The sequence below is a fragment of the Procambarus clarkii genome, chromosome 32 (assembly GCF_040958095.1).
Source record: "Procambarus clarkii isolate CNS0578487 chromosome 32, FALCON_Pclarkii_2.0, whole genome shotgun sequence".
Taxonomy (NCBI): domain Eukaryota; kingdom Metazoa; phylum Arthropoda; class Malacostraca; order Decapoda; family Cambaridae; genus Procambarus; species Procambarus clarkii.
Window position 1 is genome coordinate 19,015,332 of NC_091181.1, and position 18,916 is coordinate 19,034,247.

Here is an 18,916-nt window from a genome sequence, read left to right on the forward strand (position 1 = left end):
CTCGTGCCGCATCAGGCGACTTCGCTCTCTGCTTAGCTGATAATTACAGACGGGTGGTTGTGTTGTTTCCATCAAAAAAGCTGCTGTCTAGGTAAAAAGATAGCCAGAGGCTCTCTCCTAGTAGGCTGACTTTCGTTCCCAGTTCCCCCTTAAATACCCGTGGAACTGTACATTTGATACTCAGAACTGGTACACATATACATAGATATAGACAGTGGAGAGAGGAGCATCGCTATGTTTATACAGGCTTGTCCCAGGCCGGTGTCACTGTCTGTCAGCCGTATCACCACTCCTTGCCAACCATCTTATAATAAGAGATTTGGTGAGTGACAGTGCAAGGCTGACGTATATTTGGTGTTTACCAATTCAAGTGTTGTGTAATTTTCAGGGGGCAGTCAGCTGTAGTTGCTCTCAAGTTCTTCTGTGGTGACTAATTCTATATTAATGTTGATATTTGAACATCAAGTGAAATGGTTGAAATGTGGTACCCATATTAGTGAATATAAACTTATTAATTGATTAACCTAATTTTTAAGTTGTCTTTAATTCTGATCCCTAAATCTTGGATAGTGAAAGCTAGGTGGAGAGCTCTCTGAAGTTTACTGGCTTAAGATTATGACTTCAAGATTCCTGACTTTATGATTTACATGCTTACTGTTATCAGGTCATAACATCAGATAATACTGTAGAACAGTCAAGTTACATTCCTTATCTAATAAGTAACTCTTGAAAGGATGATGTCAGCACTTCCTAACTCTTTCCTTCATAACTTTCCTTCCTCTTCCTTTTTCTCTCATTATACACTTTCCATTTTTCCTAACCTCTCTTCCTCACTCCTCCCTTCCACCTGTCTACCTCCCTCACTCTATGAGTTTCTTTCTTTCTCCAAATTCCGATACGTTACACAACAACCAGGACATTGGTCATCACTACTCTTCACAATAACCAGGACATTGGTCATCACTACTCTTCACAATAACCAGGACATTGGTCATCACTACTCTTCACAATAACCAGGACAATGGTCATCACTACTCTTCACAATAACCAGGACATTGGTCATCACTACTCTTCACAATAACCAGGACATTGGTCATCACTACTCTTCACAATAACCAGGACATTGGTCATCGCTACTCTTCACAATAACCAGGACATTGGTCATCACTACTCTTCATAATAACCAGGACATTGGTCATCACTACTCGATACAATAACTAGAACATTGGTCATCACTGTTCTATACAATAACCAGAGAATTGGTCATCACTACTCTATACAATAACTTGAACATTGGTCGTCACTACTCTATACAATAACCAGGACTAGCCAATTGCACCAGTGTGACCACTAGCATCTGAGTGATCTCACTGGTGCCAGTGATCTCTCTGGTGCTAGTGGTCACACTGGTGCTAGTGGTCACACTGGTGTTAATGGTCACACTGGTGCTAGTGGTCATACTGGTGCTAGTGGTCACACTGGTGCTAGTGGCCACACTGGTGTTAATGGTCACACTGGTGCTAGTGGTCACACTGGTGCTAGTGGTCACACTGGTGCTAGTGGTCACTCTGGTGTTAATGGTCACACTGGTGTTAATGGTCACACTGGTGCTAGTTGTCACACTGGTGCTAGTGGTCACACTGGTGTTAATGGTCACACTGGTGCTAGTTGTCACACAGGTGGTAATGGTCACACTGGTGCTAGTGGTCACACTGGTGCTAATGGTCACACTGGTGTTAATGGTCACACTGGTGTTAATGGTCACACAGGTGGCAGTGGACACACTTGTGTAAGTGGTCACACAGGTGGTAGTGCTCACACTGGCGCTAGTGGTCACACTGGTGCTAGTGGTCACACTGGTGCTAGTGGTCACACTGGTGCTTGTTACGAACCCAAGTCCATCGTCAAAGCACGGAGCAGCGACATCAACGCCATCTGTGAGTCCGCTCCCGAAACCCCCACTAATTGGAGGATGCCATCTAGTAGTGACAAGAATATACCAGCCAGAAATGCTAGATTCTTGTCCTGGTAGCTCGAGAGGCAGACGGTGTTGACCTCTGGTGAGGTGATGCTTAGAAAATCATCGCCAGCTATTGTAGGCGCAGTTGGGTGCATGTATCTAAGTCAGTAAGGGTTGTTTCCTAGTGTCCCAGTGTACTGATGATATGTCTGTATTCACAGAGTCGACGTTCGGCTGCTGTGATACAAGGACAGTCATTCTACCCAGGGCAGCCAAGGTCTCTACACCAGTCTGCTTTACAGAAGCAGTGAGCTGCCGCCGGAAAAGAACTGTGAAGTGTTCTGTCTGCCTGTGGAGTGAGAGTGACGGGATTCGCCGTACCTGGGGCTGGCTAATAGAAGAGATGACTGACTAAGGTGCTGAAGAGGAGAGTAGCCAGCGAGTTGCACGAAGCTCCTACCTAGGGCTCGCTACCCTAGTATTTGCACGTGAAGTGGCCCAGCAGCGCAAGGCTGATGGTATCTGCCAGCACCAGGCTGGACTGTGTTTGTGGGCCTTCACGAGGAATCACATCGTGAGACTGTGGTTTGGCTGGCCCATGACCAGGGTAGACTCATTGTTGTTTCCCGGTACCTGCTGAGGATAGTACTAAGGATGAGGAAACACGGTAGCTTACAAGACTGCATCGCCAGCATCGAAGAGTGCTTAGTGTTCCATGAGATTAGTACATATTAGGTGTACTAATACTTTTGTTACGATTATTTACAAGGTGATGGAAAAAGTTATCATATGTAAATATATCGATATTTTATGAAGTGTAGAATTCAATACAAATCCCCTTTTGTTTTACTTGCATTACCGAGCTCACCCCTTGAAAACCACTACTAACTTGGGGCCGGATACCAGAACTTTAGTACCACCAGAAAAGAACCCGGTTGGAACCCATTGTGGCTATAACATAATTGACATCCCCAGTGGGATCCGACCTCTTGTCAAGTACGTTTGACAGGGGTGGTGACGTAGTGCAATCCCCTGTGAATAATTCCCCTGTTTGTTATTTTTAGAACGTTATATGTGCGGTGCTCAGTGTGATTAAGTGCAGTATTGGCGAGCGCGGTGCTCGGTTATTATAAATGCCTAGTGTCAAATAGAGTGGTGTGTTAAGTACTCGTGCACGACTTCGGTGATAAAATGGCAGGGAGCGTGACCATTGAGGATCTGGACGATGTTCAGGAATTTCTGAAGAAGGACGACTGTCTTGCTTGATTGAAATATCTGGGAAAGCAAGAACTTGTGCTGGTGAGTGCCTATCTAGAGATCAAAATACGTGAGAGTGATTCCCGTGTCGAAATCTTACCGAAGGTTCATAAGCACTTAACGTCCTGGGAGAAGCTGGAAAGAGAGGCCCAAAGTGCAAAGGAAAGTGTGGTGGCTTCCACTGAACAGGAAGATAAAGGCAGTGACGGTGAAAGTGATGCGGGTGAACTGAATGTAAGTTTTCTAACTGTCAAAATGCGTGCCTTAGAAATAAATCGTGAGATAAAGTGGGAGAAATTAGAAATAGAACGAGAAATGAAAGAGAAGGAAATGGAAATGAAACATTTGGAATTAGAGCGAGATAGAGAAAGAAAAGAGTTAGAAAGAGAAGAGCGAGAAAGAGAAGAGCGATAAAGAGAAGAGCGATAAAGGAGAGAAAGAGAGCGGGAAAGACAACAAAAAGAAAAGGAAATAGCGAAGGAAATGGAAATGAAACGGTTGGAATTAGAGCGAGATAGAGAAAGAGAAGAGTTAGAAAGAGACGAGCGAGAAAGAGAAAGAGAAGAGCGATAAAGGAGAGAAAGAGAGCGGGAAAGACAACAAAAAGAAAAGGAAATAGCGAAGGAAATGGAAATGAAACGGTTGGAATTAGAGCGATTAAGAGAAAAAGAACGAGAAAGACAAGAAAAGGAGAAGGAAAGACTCCACGAGTTGGAAGTGCTACGATTAGGTGGTCAGAGGAAAACAAAGGATACAAATAGTTTCGATCCGGTGAGAAATATAAAGATGGTCCCAAGACTCGATGAAAAGAAAGTTTCGAAGTTCTTCGCTGCCTTCGAGAAGGTTCCTACCTCTTTGGATTGGCCAAAGGAGAATTGGGCCATCATGATACAGTCCATCTTGACTGGGAAGGCCCAAATTGCCTACTCCACGTTGTCCCTTGATGACTCCAGTGATTACGACAAGGTGAAGAAGGTAGTGCTTATGGCTTATCAGTTGGTGCCTGAAGCTTATAGGCAAAAGTTCAGGAACCTGAAGACCCCGGAGCACACGTTCACCAAGTTTGCGAACATCAAGGAACGGCTTTTTCAGGAATGGTGTGCATCTCGAAAGGTGAAGACGAAAGAAGAACTCAAACAGCTCATATTGTTGGAGGACTTTAAGGAATGTCTGTCTGGAGATCTCAAGACATACCTAGAAGAACAGCAGGTAGAGACCCTGAGTGCGGCTGCCACCATGGCTGAGGAGTACATCCTAACTCATCGATCCTCTACTAGGTATGTCCCGAAGAATTACCCACGACTGCTTGGTAAATCCCGTCCAGAAGAAGAGATCCGTCCCACAAAGTGCTATGAAGACTCTCCCAGGTAGTCCCTGAAGGACTAATCCTAGCAGTCCAAAACACCGTAGTCCAAGGAGGAACGTAGTGTATTGGACTTGTGGGCAGAGAGGGCACATTGGTGCTATATGCCAAGGCAGAAGAGGTAACGACCCACACAGAGAAGTAATGCTGGTGGGTTGTACAACACCACCAGTGAGAACCCAGTCGCTAATGACGAGTAGAGAAGGACCAGGATTGTTTGCCCCTCACACTTCAGGCGGGTATGTAACGAGTGATCATACTGGTAGATCAGTTGTAGTGCTCAGAGATAGTGGAGCAGCCCAGTCCCTGATCGTGATACCCGAGGGAATGAGTGTTGACAGGAGACAAAAGGTTGTCCTAGTTGGGTTTCCTTTAACGCGGTACGTTGCCCCCTTAGTGCAAGTACATCTAGACTCGCCCTATTTCAGTGGCACATGCACGTTGGCAGCAGTTGATACCCTGCCTATAGCTGGGATAGACGTAGTACTTGCCAACGACTTGGCGACTGGTTGGAACTACGATCATCTCAAGATTGTGGACGAGCCGGCCGGAGCAGCAATAAGGTCTGAGGTGACAGCAGGAAACATTAATACCCAGGTACAGGCAGACGTGAAATTATATAACTTGTTTAATTCTCCCTATACCCAACAGATTCTGCCGACTCTTCTCCCGACGAGAAACATGGGGCTACAGCGACAGAAGCAACTGAGCAAGATGAGAGGCCTCATGTACAAGCACCCCACGGATACCCAAGAGTCTGGAGTGACGGCACATGTGGCGGTATGGCAAGGTACTATATTCACGGAACCGGCCAGAGATTTCCCAGACGTCAGAGGTATGTGAGGTATGTGCACAGGTTCTAGTACCCTCTTTGATCCAAGCCAGGCTAATGGATATAGCCGGCTATGGATATTACAGGCTCATGAAACTTATTCCTAAGTTAGCTAAATGTTTCTTGGCGGTTTTTTGTATTATTCTTGTGTGTGCTCTAAGTAAGGACCAGTGGACGAACCGTCAGATGATGGCTCCTATGAACATCGTGGAGAGACACCAGGGATTAGAGACTTGTCCGGTGAGTATTGCAGTCGATGAAGGGACCCGGAAGGTGATTGTTGATACAGGGAGTAGGAGAAATGTTTTTATGAGTGACTGTTCCTGACAGGTTGACACCCCCCGCGTAATTGCTGAGCATGGATTCAACATTATACGGAACGTTGGTCGACCTGACGGTGGAAGAGCAAACACAATCTTCATTGTACAAGCAGCCCTGTTGGGACTAGATGTGGGCCTAGTAAGCAGTTATGCTGTAAGTACCGATTTAAAAACTATCGCTGTTACTCCAAATCATCAGTCCCCTGTATTCCAGGTTCCCGTCTCCCTGAAGGACTGCCAGACTGGTACAAGAAATGCCTTCTGTGACCAGCCACCAGCGGTGCCACAACACAGGGAGGTGTCGATTCACCCCAGATCGAGCCTCTGTAGATCCTTACTCAAGACATGTGAGATAATTGTGCCTCTAACGGGCATCCCAATAAGGTTTCTGGAAGTCACATTAGGCAGGTCATTGCCTATGATCTTCGAGTTTTCCTTGTGCCTGATTTTTCCTGTTAAGGCAGTTTTGCGGACAAGACATCCTCGCCACATCAGTCCATTGTTTATGTGCGTCTGTTTGGTTTTGAACTAACGTACTAATTTGGTTTGTTTTCCTTTGTTTTAGAAACCCAAACCAAATTCATTTTTTGTGGTGAGGTGTTACGAACCCAAGTCCATCGTCAAAGCACGGAGCAGCGACATCAACGCCATCTGTGAGCCCGCTCCAAAACCCCCCACTAATTGGACGATACCATCTAGTAGTGACAAGACTATACCAGCCAGAAATGCTAGATTCTTGTCCTGGTAGCTCGAGAGGCAGACGGTGCTGACCTCTGGTGAGGTGGTGCTTAGAAAATCATCGCCAGCTATTGTAGGCAGAGTTGGGTGTGTGTCTAAATCAGTAAGTGTTGTTTCCTAGTGTCCCAGTGTACTGATGACATGTCTGTAATCACAGAGTCGACGTAAGGCTGCTGTGATACAAGGACAGTCAGTCTACCCAGGGCAGCCAAGGTCTCTACACCAGTCTGCTTTACGGAAGCAGTGAGCTGCCGCCGGAAAAGAACTGTGAAGTGTTCTGTCTGCCTGTGGAGTGGCAGTGACGGGATTCGCCGTACCTGGGGCTGGCTAATAGAAGAGATGACTGACTAAGGTGCTGAAGAGGAGAGTAACCAACAAGTTGCACGAAGCTCCTGCCTAGGGCTCGCTACCATAGTATTTGCATATGAAGTGGCCCAGCATCGCCAGGCTGATGGTATCTGCCAGCACCAGGCTGGACTGTGATTATAGGCCTTCACGAGGAAGCACTTTGTGAGACTGTGGTTTGGCTGGCCCATGGCCAGGGTAGACTCATGGTTGTTTCCCGGTACCTGCTGAGGATAGTACTAGGGATGACGAAACACGGTAGCTTACAAGACTGCATCGCCAGCATCGAAGAGTGCTTAGTGTTCCATGAGATTAGTACATATTAGGTGTACTAATACTTTTGTTACGATTATTTATGAGGTGATGGAAAAAGTTATCATATGTTAATATATCGACATTTTATGAAGTGTAGAATTCAATACAAACCCCCTTTTGTTTTACTTGCATTACCGAGCTCACCCCTTGAAAACCACTACTAACTTGGGGCCGGATACCAGAACTTTAGTACCACCAGAAAAGAACCCGGTTGGAACCCATTGTGGCTATAACATAATTGACATCCCCAGTGGGATCCGACCTCTTGTCAAGTACGTTTGACAGGGGTGGTGACGTAGTGCAATCCCCTGTGAATAATTCCCCTGTTTGTTATTTTTAGAACGTTATATGTGCGGTGCTCAGTGTGATTAAGTGCAGTATTGGCGAGCGCGGTGCTCGGTTATTATAAATGCCTAGTGTCAAATAGAGTGGTGTGTTAAGTACTCGTGCACGACTTCGGTGATAAAATGGCAGGGAGCGTGACCATTGAGGATCTGGACGATGTTCAGGAATTTCTGAAGAAGGACGACTGTCTTGCTTGATTGAAATATCTGGGAAAGCAAGAACTTGTGCTGGTGAGTGCCTATCTAGAGATCAAAATACGTGAGAGTGATTCCCGTGTCGAAATCTTACCGAAGGTTCATAAGCACTTAACGTCCTGGGAGAAGCTGGAAAGAGAGGCCCAAAGTGCAAAGGAAAGTGTGGTGGCTTCCACTGAACAGGAAGATAAAGGCAGTGACGGTGAAAGTGATGCGGGTGAACTGAATGTAAGTTTTCTAACTGTCAAAATGCATGCCTTAGAAATAAATCGTGAGATAAAGTGGGAGAAATTAGAAATAGAACGAGAAATGAAAGAGAAGGAAATGGAAATGAAACATTTGGAATTAGAGCGAGATAGAGAAAGAGAAGAGTTAGAAAGAGACGAGCGAGAAAGAGAAAGAGAAGAGCGATAAAGGAGAGAAAGAGAGCGGGAAAGACAACAAAAAGAAAAGGAAATAGCGAAGGAAATGGAAATGAAACGGTTGGAATTAGAGCGATTAAGAGAAAAAGAACGAGAAAGACAAGAAAAGGAGAAGGAAAGACTCCACGAGTTGGAAGTGCTACGATTAGGTGGTCAGAGGAAAACAAAGGATACAAATAGTTTCGATCCGGTGAGAAATATAAAGATGGTCCCAAGACTCGATGAAAAGAAAGTTTCGAAGTTCTTCGCTGCCTTCGAGAAGGTTCCTACCTCTTTGGATTGGCCAAAGGAGAATTGGGCCATCATGATACAGTCCATCTTGACTGGGAAGGCCCAAATTGCCTACTCCACGTTGTCCCTTGATGACTCCAGTGATTACGACAAGGTGAAGAAGGTAGTGCTTATGGCTTATCAGTTGGTGCCTGAAGCTTATAGGCAAAAGTTCAGGAACCTGAAGACCCCGGAGCACACGTTCACCAAGTTTGCGAACATCAAGGAACGGCTTTTTTAGGAATGGTGTGCATCTCGAAAGGTGAAGACGAAAGAAGAACTCAAACAGCTCATATTGTTGGAGGACTTTAAGGAATGTCTGTCTGGAGATCTCAAGACATACCTAGAAGAACAGCAGGTAGAGACCCTGAGTGCGGCTGCCACCATGGCTGAGGAGTACATCCTAACTCATCGATCCTCTACTAGGTATGTCCCGAAGAATTACCCACGACTGCTTGGTAAATCCCGTCCAGAAGAAGAGATCCGTCCCACAAAGTGCTATGAAGACGCTCCCAGGTAGTCCCTGAAGGACTAATCCTAGCAGTCCAAAACATCGTAGTCCAAGGAGGAACGTAGTGTATTGGACTTGTGGGCAGAGAGGGCACATTGGTGCTATATGCCAAGGCAGAAGAGGTAACGACCCACACAGAGAAGTAATGCTGGTGGGTTGTACAACACCACCAGTGAGAACCCAGTCGCTAATGACGAGTAGAGAAGGACCAGAATTGTTTGCCCCTCACACTTCAGGCGGGTATGTAACGAGTGATCATACTGGTAGATCAGTTGTAGTGCTCAGAGATAGTGGAGCAGCCCAGTCCCTGATCGTGATACCCGAGGGAATGAGTGTTGACAGGAGACAAAAGGTTGTCCTAGTTGGGTTTCCTTTAACGCGGTACGTTGCCCCCTTAGTGCAAGTACATCTAGACTCGCCCTATTTCAGTGGCACATGCACGTTGGCAGCAGTTGATACCCTGCCTATAGCTGGGATAGACGTAGTACTTGCCAACGACTTGGCGACTGGTTGGAACTACGATCATCTCAAGATTGTGGACGAGCCGGCCGGAGCAGCAATAAAGTCTGAGGTGACAGCAGGAAACATTAATACCCAGGTACAGGCAGACGTGAAATTATATAAATTGTTTAATTCTCCCTATACCCAACAGATTCTGCCGACTCTTCTCCCGACGAGAAACATGGGGCTACAGCGACAGAAGCAACTGAGCAAGATGAGAGGCCTCATGTACAAGCACCCACGGATACCCAAGAGTCTGGAGTGACGGCACATAAGTACTTGCGGTATGGCAAGGTACTATATTCACGGAACCGGCCAGAGATTTCCCAGACGTCAGAGGTATGAGGTATGTGCACAGGTTCTAGTACCCTCTTTGATCCAAGCCAGGCTAATGGATATAGCCGGCTATGGATATTACAGGCTCATGAAACTTATTCCTAAGTTAGCTAAATGTTTCTTGGCGTTTTTTTGTATTATTCTTGTGTGTGCTCTAAGTAAGGACCAGTGGACGAACCGTCAGATGATGGCTCCTATGAACATCGTGGAGAGACACCAGGGATTAGAGACTTGCCCGGTGAGTATTGCAGTCGAAGAAGGGACCCGGAAGGTGATTGTTGATACAGGGAGTAGGAGAAATATTTTTATGAGTGACTGTTCCTGACAGGTTGACACCCCCCGCGTAATTGCTGAGCATGGATTCAACATTATACGGAACGTTGGTCGACCTGACGGTGGAAGAGCAAACACAATCTTCATTGTACAAGCAGCCCTGTTGGGACTAGATGTGGGCCTAGTAAGCAGTTATGCTGTAAGTACCGATTTAAAAACTATCGCTGTTACTCCAAATCATCAGTCCCCTGTATTCCAGGTTTCCGTCTATCTGAAGGACTACCAGACTGGTACAAGAAATGCCTTCTGTGACCAGTCACCAGCGGTGCCACAACACAGGGAGGTGTCGATTCACCCCAGATCGAGCCTCTGTAGATCCTTACTCAAGATATGTGAGATAATTGTGCCTCTAACGGGCATCCCAATAAGGTTTCTGGAAGTCACATTAGGCAGGTCATTGCCTATGATCTTCGAGTTTTCCTTGTGCCTGATTTTTCCTGTTAAGGCAGTTTTGCGGACAAGACATCCTCGCCACATCAGTCCATTGTTTATGTGCGTCTGTTTGGTTTTGAACTAACGTACTAATTTGGTTTGTTTTCCTTTGTTTTAGAAACCCAAACCCCCATTCATTTTTGGTGGTGAGGTGTTACGAACCCAAGTCCATCGTCAAAGCACGGAGCAGCGACATCAACGCCATCTGTGAGCCCGCTCCAAAAAACCCCACTAATTGGAGGATGCCATCTAGTAGTGATAAGACTATACCAGCCAGACATGCTAGATTCTTGTCCTGGTAGCTCGAGAGGCAGACGGTGCTGACCTCTGGTGAGGTGATGCTTAGAAAATCATCGCCAGCTATTGTAGGCAGAGTTGGGTGTATGTGTCTAAATCATAAGTGTTGTTTCCTAGTGTCCCAGTGTATTGATCACATGTCTGTAATCACAGAGTCGACGTAAGGCTGCTGTGATACAAGGACAGTCAGTCTACCCAGGGCAGCCAAGGTCTCTACACCAGTCTGCTTTACGGAAGCAGTGAGCTGCCGCCGGAAAAGAACTGTGAAGTGTTCTGTCTACCTGTGGAGTGACAGTGACGGGATTCGCTGTACCTGGGGCTGGCTAATAGAAGAGATGACTGACTAAGGTGCTGAAGAGGAGAGTAACGAGCAAGTTGCACGAAGCTCCTGCCTAGGGCTCGCTACCATAGTATTTGCATATGAAGTGGCCCAGCATCGCCAGGCTGATGGTATCTGCCAGCACCAGGCTGGACTGTGATTATAGGCCTTCACGAGGAAGCACTTTGTGAGACTGTGGTTTGGCTGGCCCATGGCCAGGGTAGACTCATTGTTGTTTCCCGGTACCTGCTGAGGATAGTACTAAGGATGAGGAAACACGCTAGCTTACAAGACTGCATCGCCAGCATCGAAGAGTGCTTAGTGTTCCATGAGATTAGTACATATTAGGTGTACTAATACTTTTGTTACGATTATTTACAAGGTGATGGAAAAAGTTATCATATGTAAATATATCGACATTTTATGAAGTGTAGAATTCAATACAAACCCCCTTTTGTTTTACTTGCATTACCGAGCTCACCCCTTGCAAGCCACTACTAACTTGGGGCCGGATACCAGAACTTTAGTATTACCAGAAAAAAACCCGGTTGCAACCCATTGTGGCCGTAACAGTGCTAGTGGTCACACAGGTGGTAGTGGTCACACAGGTGGTAGTGGTCACACAGGTGCTAGTGGTCACACATGTGCTAGTGGTCATACAGGTACTAATGGTCACACTAGTGCAAGTGGTCACACTGGTGCAAGTAGTCACACAGGTGGTAGTGATCATACAGGTGGTAGTGGTCACATTGATGGTAGTGGTCACAATGGTGTTAATGGTCACACAGGTGGTAGTGGTCACACTGGTGTTAGTGGTCACACTGGTGTTAATGGTCACACTGGTGCTGGTGGTCACACAGGTGGTAGTGGTTACACTGGTGCTAGTGGTCACACTGGTGTTAATGGTCACACTGGTGGTAGTGGTCACACTGGTGTTGGTGGTCACACTGGTGCTTGTGGTCACACTGGTGCAAGTGGTAACACTGGTGTCAATGTTCACACTGGTGTTAATGTTCACACTGGTGTCAGTGGTCACACTGGTGCTATTGGTCACACTGGTGCTATTGATCACACTGGTGCTATTGATCACACTGGTGCTAGTGGTCACACTGGTGCAAGTGGTCGCACTGGTGCTATTGATCACACTGGTGATATTGATCACAATGGTGCTAGTGATCATACTGGTGCTATTGATTACACTGGTGCTAGCTATCACACTGGTGCTATTGGTCACACTGGTGCTATTGATCACACTGGTGCTAGCTATCACACAGGCGCTAGTGGTGCAACCCGTTCTCGCAAATTTAATAAGTCAATATTGACTTATTAAATATGTGCATAGGTGACATACTTAACATAATAGATACCCTTAAAAAGATTCATAGAAAACACCGACCTTACCTAACCTTGTTAGTATCTTAAGATAAGCATCTTATTGCTTCGTAATTACAATTATTACCTAACTTATAATAGGTATAGGTTAAGTAATAATTGTAATTACGAAGCAAAAAGATGCTTATCTTAAGATACTAACAAGGTTAGGTAAGGTCGGTGTTTTCTATGAATCTTTTTAAGGGTATCTATTATGTTTAGTATATCACCTATGCACGTAGTTAATAAGTCAATATTGACTTTACGAATTTGCGAGAACGGGTTGAGTGGTGACACTTGTGCTAGTGATCACATTGGTGCAAGTGGTCACCCTGGTGTTAATGGTCACTTGTGTTAGTGGTCACACTGGTGCTAGTGGTCACACTGGTGTTAATGGTCACACAGGTCGTAGTGGTCACACTGGTGCTAGTGGTCACACTGGTGTTAATGGTCACACTGGTGCTAGTGTTCACACAGGTGGTAGTGATTACACTGGTGCTAGTGGTCACACTGGTGTTAATGGTCACACTGGTGCTGGTGGTCACACTGGTGCTAGTGGTCACACTGGTGCTAGTGGTCACACTGGTGTTAATGGTCACACTGGTGCTAGTGGTCACACTAGTGCAAGTGGTCGCACTGGTGCTAGTGGTAACACTGGTGTTAATGTTCACACTGGTGTTAATGGTCACACTGGTGCTAGCGGTCACACTGGTGCTATTGATCACACTGGTGCTATTGACCACACTGGTGCTATTGATCACACTGGTGCTATTGACCTCACTGGTGCTAGTGATCATACTGGTGCTATTGGTCACACTGGTGCTAGCTATCACACTGGTGCTATTGATCACACTGGTGCTATTGATCACACTGGGGCTAGTGATCATTCTGGTGCTATTGATCACACTGGTGCTATCACAATGGTGCTAGTGGTCACACTGGTGCTAGTGGTCACACTGGTGCTAGTGGTCACATTGGTGCAAGTGGTCACCATGGTGTTAATGATCACTTGTGCTAGTGGTCACTCTGGTGCTAATGGTGACACTGGTGCTAGTGGTCACACTGGTCCTAGTGGTCACATTGGTGCTAGTGGTGACACTGGTGCTAGTGGTGACACTGGTAATAGTGGTCACATTGGTGCAAGTGGTCACACTGGTGTTAATGGTCACACTGGTGCTAGTGGTCACACTGGTGTTAGTGGTCACACTGGTGCAAGTGGTCACACTGGTGCAAGTGGTTACACTGGTGCAAGTGGTCACACTGGTGTTAATGGTCACACTGGTGCTAGTGGGCACACTGGTGTTAATGGTCACACTGGTGCTAGTGGTCACACTGGTGTTGATGGTCACACTGGTGCAAGTGGTCACACTGGTGCTAGTGGTCACACTGGTGTTAACGGTCACACTGGTGCAAGTGGTCACACTGGTGTTACTGGTCACACTGGTGTTAATAATCACACTAGTGTTAATGGTCACACTGGTGCTAGTGGTCACACTGGTGTTAATGGTCACACTGGATTTAATGGTCACACTGGTGCTAGTGTTCACACTGGTGCTAGTGGTCACACTGGTGCTAGTGGTCACACTGGTGTTAATGGTCACACTGGTGTTAATGGTCAAACTGGTGCTAGTGGTCACACTGGTGCTAGTGGTCACACTGGTGTTAATGGTCACACTGGTGTTAATGGTCACACAGGTGGTAGTGATCTCAATGGTGTTAATGGTCACACTGGTGTTAATGATCACACTGGTGCTAGTGGTCATACTGGTGCTAGTGATCACAAAGGTGCTAGTGGTCACACTGGTGCTAGTGGTCACACTGGTGTTAATGGTCACACTGGTGTTAATGATCACACTGGTGCTAGTGGTCTTACTAGTGCTAGTGATCACACTGGTGCTAGTGGTCACACTGGTGTTAATGGTCACACTGGTGTTAATGATCACACTGGTGCTATTGCTCACACTGGTGCTAGAGGTCACACTGGTACTAGTGGTCACACTGGTGTTAATGGTCACACTGGTGTTAATGGTCACACTGGTGCTAGTGGTCACACTGGTGCTAGTGGTCACACTGGTGTTAGTGGTCACACAGGTGGTAGTGGTCTCACTGGTGCAAGTGGTCACACAGGTGGTAGTGTTCTCACTGGTGCAAGTGGTCACACAGGTGGTAGTGGTCACACTGGTGTTAATGGTCACACTGGTGTTAATGGTCACAGTGGTGCTAGTGGTCACACTGGTGCTAGTGGTCACACTGGTGTTAGTGGTCACACTGGTGTTAATGGTCACACAGGTGGTAGTGGTCTCACTGGTGCAAGTGGTCACACAGGTGGTAGTGGTCTCACTGGTGCAAGTGGTCACACAGGTGGTAGTGTTCTCACTGGTGCAAGTGGTCACACAGGTGGTAGTGGTCACACTGGTGTTAATGGTCACACTGGTGCTAGTGGTCACACAGGTGGTAGTGGTCACACTGGTGCTAGTAGTCACACTGGTGCTAGTAGTCACCCATGTGGTAGTGGTCATACTGGTGCAAGTGGTCACACTGGTGCAAGTTTTCACTCTTGTGCTATTATCATACTGATGATAGTGATCACACTGGTGCTAGTGATCACACTGGCGCTATTGGTCACACTGGTGCTATTGATCACACTGGTGCTAGTTATCACACTGGTGCTAGTGGACACACTGGTGCTAGTTATCACACTGGTGCTAGTGGATACACTGGTGCTATTGATCACACTGGTGCTATTGATCACACTGGTGCTAGTTATCACACTGGTGCAAGTGGTCACACTGGTGTTAATGGTCACACTTGTGCTAGTGGTCACACTGGTGTTAGTGGTAACACTTGTGCATGTGGTCACACTGGTGCAAGTGGTTACACTTGTGCTAGTGGTCACACTGGTGCAAGTGGTCACACTGGTATTAATGGTTACACTGGTGCTAGTTGTCACACTGGTGCAAGTGGTCGCACTGGTGCTAGTGGTAACACTAGGGTTAATGTTCACACTGGTGTTAATGGTCACACTGGTGCTAGTGGTCACACTGGTGCTATTGATCACACTGGTGCTATTGACCACACTGGTGCTAGTGATCATACTGGTGCTATTGGTCACACTGGTGCTAGCTATCACACTGGTGCTATTGATCACACTGGTGCTATTGATCACACTGGTGCTAGTGATCATACTGGTGCTATTGATCACACTGGTGCTATCACAATGGTGCTAGTGGTCACACTGGTGCTAGTGGTCACACTGGTGCTAGTGGTCACATTGGTGCAAGTGGTCACCATGGTTTTAATGATCACTTGTGCTAGTGGTCACTCTGGTGCTAATAGTGACACTGGTGCTAGTGGTCACACTGGTCCTAGTGGTCACATTGGTGCTAGTGGTGACACTGGTGCTAGTGGTGACACTGGTAATAGTGGTCACATTGGTGCAAGTGGTCACACTGGTGTTAATGGTCACACTGGTGCTAGTGGTCACACTGGTGTTAGTGGTCACACTGGTGCAAGTGGTCACACTGGTGCAAGTGGTTACACTGGTGCAAGTGGTCACACTGGTGTTAATGGTCACACTGGTGCTAGTGGTCACACTGGTGTTAACGGTCACACTGGTGCTAGTGGTCACACTGGTGTTACTGATCACACTGGTGTTAATAATCACACTAGTGTTAATGGTCACACTGGTGCTAGTGGTCACACTGGTGTTAATGGTCACACTGGATTTAATGGTCACACTGGTGCTAGTGGTCACACTGGTGCTAGTGGTCACACTGGTGTTAATGGTCACACTGGTGTTAATGGTCACACTGGTGCTAGTGGATACACTGGTGCTAGTGGTCACACTGGTGTTAATGGTCACACTGGTGTTAATGGTCACACAGGTGGTAGTGGTCTCACTGGTGTTAATGGTCACACTGGTGTTAATGATCACACTGGTGCTACTGGGCATACTGGTGCTAGTGATCACAAAGGTGCTAGTGGTCACACTGGTGCTAGTGGTCACACTGGTGTTAATGGTCACACTGGTGTTAATGATCACACTGGTGCTAGTGGTCTTACTAGTGCTAGTGATCACACTGGTGCTAGTGGTCACACTGGTGTTAATGGTCACACTGGTGTTAATGATCACACTGGTGCTAGTGGTCACACTGGTGCTAGAGGTGACACTGGTACTAGTGGTCACACTGGTGTTAATGGTCACACTGGTGTAAATGGTCACACTGGTGCTAGTGGTCACACTGGTGCTAGTGGTCACACTGGTGCTAGTGGTCACACAGGTGGTAGTGGTCTCACTGGTGCAAGTGGTCACACAGGTGGTAGTGTTCTCACTGGTGCAAGTGGTCACACAGGTGGTAGTGGACACACTGGTGTTAATGGTCACACTGGTGTTAATGGTCACACTGGTGCTAGTGGTCACACTGGTGCTAGTGGTCACACTGGTGTTAGTGGTCACACTGGTGTTAATGGTCACACAGGTGGTAGTGGTCTCACTGGTGCAAGTGGTCATACAGGTGGTAGTGGTCACACTGGTGTTAATGGTCACACTGGTGCTAGTGGTCACACAGGTGGTAGTGGTCACACTGGTGCTAGTAGTCACACTGGTGCTAGTGGTCACCCATGTGGTAGTGGTCACACTGGTGCAAGTGGTCACACTGGTGCAAGTTTTCACTCTTGTGCTATTATCATACTGATGATAGTGATCACACTTGTGCTAGTGATCACACTGGCGCTATTGGTCACACTGGTGCTATTGATTACACTGGTGCTATTGATCACACTGGTGCTCGTTATCACACTGGTGCTAGTGGACACACTGGTGCTAGTTATCACATTGGTGCTAGTGGATACACTGGTGCTATTGATCACACTGGTGCTATTGATCACACTGGTGCTAGTTATCACACTGGTGCAAGTGGCCACACTGGTGTTAATGGTCCCACTTGTGCTAGTGGTCACATTGGTGTTAGTGGTAACACTTGTGCAAGTGGTCACACTGGTGCAAGTGGTTACACTTGTGCTAGTGGTCACACTGGTGCAAGTGGTCACACTGGTGTTAATGGTCATATTGGTGCAAGTGGTCACACTGGTGTTAAGGGTCACACTGGTGCTAGTGGTCACACTGGTGCTAGTGGTCACACTGGTGTTAATGGTCACACTGGTGCTAGTGGTCACACTGGTGTTAATGGTCACACTGGTGCTAGTGGTCACACAGGTGGTAGTGGTCACAATGGTGCTAGTGGCCACACTGGTGTTAATGGTCACACTGGTGCATGTGGTCACACTGGTGCTAGTGGTCACACTGGTGTTAACGGTCACACTGGTGCTAGTGGTCACACTGGTGTTAATAATCACACTGGTGCTAGTGGTCACACTGGTGCAAGTGGTCGCACTGGTGCTAGTGGTCACACTGGTGTTAATGGTCACAATGGTGTTAATGGTCACACTGGTGTTAATGGTCACACTGGTGCTAGTGGTCACACTGGTGCTAGTGGTCACACTGGTGTTAATGGTCACACTGGTGTTAATGGTCACACAGGTGGTAGTGGTCTCACTGATGTTAATGGTCACACTGGTGTTATGGTCACACTGGTGTTAATGGTCACACAGGTGTTAATGGTAACACTGGTGCTAGTTGTCACACTGGTGTTAATGGTCACACTAGTGTTAATGGTCACACAGGAGTTAATGGTCACACTGGTGCTAGTGGTCACACTGGTGCTAGTGGTCACACTGATGTTAATGGTCACACAGGTGGTAGTGGTCTCACTGATGTTAATGGTCACACTGGTGTTAATGGTCACACTGGTGGTAGTGGTCACACTGGTGCTGGTGGTCACACTGATGTTAGTGGTCACACTGGTACTAGTTGTCACACTGGTGTTAATGGTCACACTGGTGCTAGTGGTCACACTGGTGCAAGTGGTCGCACTGGTGCTAGTGGTAACACTGGTGTTAATGTTCACTCTGGTGTTAATGGTCACACTGGTGCTAGTGGTCACACTGGTGCTATTGATCACACTGGTGCTATTGATCACACTGGTGCTAGTGATCATACTGGTGCTATTGATCACACTGGTGCTAGCTATCACACTGGTGCTATTGATCATACTGGTTCTATTGATCACACTGGTGCTAGTGATCATACTGGTGCTATTGATCACACTGGTGCTAACTATCACAATGGTGCTAGTGGTCACACTGGTGCAAGTGGTCACATTGGTGCAAGTGGTCACCATGGTGTTAATTGTCACTTGTGCTTGTGGTCACTCTGGTGCTAATGGTGACACTGGTACTAGTGGTCACATTGGTGCGAGTGGTCACACTGGTGTTAATGGTCACACTGGTGCAAGTGGTCACTGTTACGGACCCGAGCCCAACGTCCGAGCACGGAGCAGTGACGACCACGCCATCTGTGGGTCAGCTCCCGAAACCCCCTCCAAATGGACGGCGCC

At 47.0% G+C, this 18,916-nt stretch overlaps 1 protein-coding gene across 1 annotated transcript in view; it reads left to right on the top strand.

The window, feature by feature from the left end:
• Positions 1-8,789: 8,789 nt before the first annotated feature.
• LOC138370457 (fibroin heavy chain-like) overlaps positions 8,790-18,916 on the top strand; it is a 118,086-nt gene continuing 107,959 nt past the window's right edge. The window contains exons 1-4 of the mRNA XM_069334826.1: positions 8,790-8,877; positions 9,525-9,712; positions 10,038-10,411; positions 12,120-12,346. Coding sequence (XP_069190927.1) covers positions 8,790-8,877; positions 9,525-9,712; positions 10,038-10,411; positions 12,120-12,346 — 877 coding nt within the window. The remainder of the gene's footprint in view (positions 8,878-9,524; positions 9,713-10,037; positions 10,412-12,119; positions 12,347-18,916) is intronic.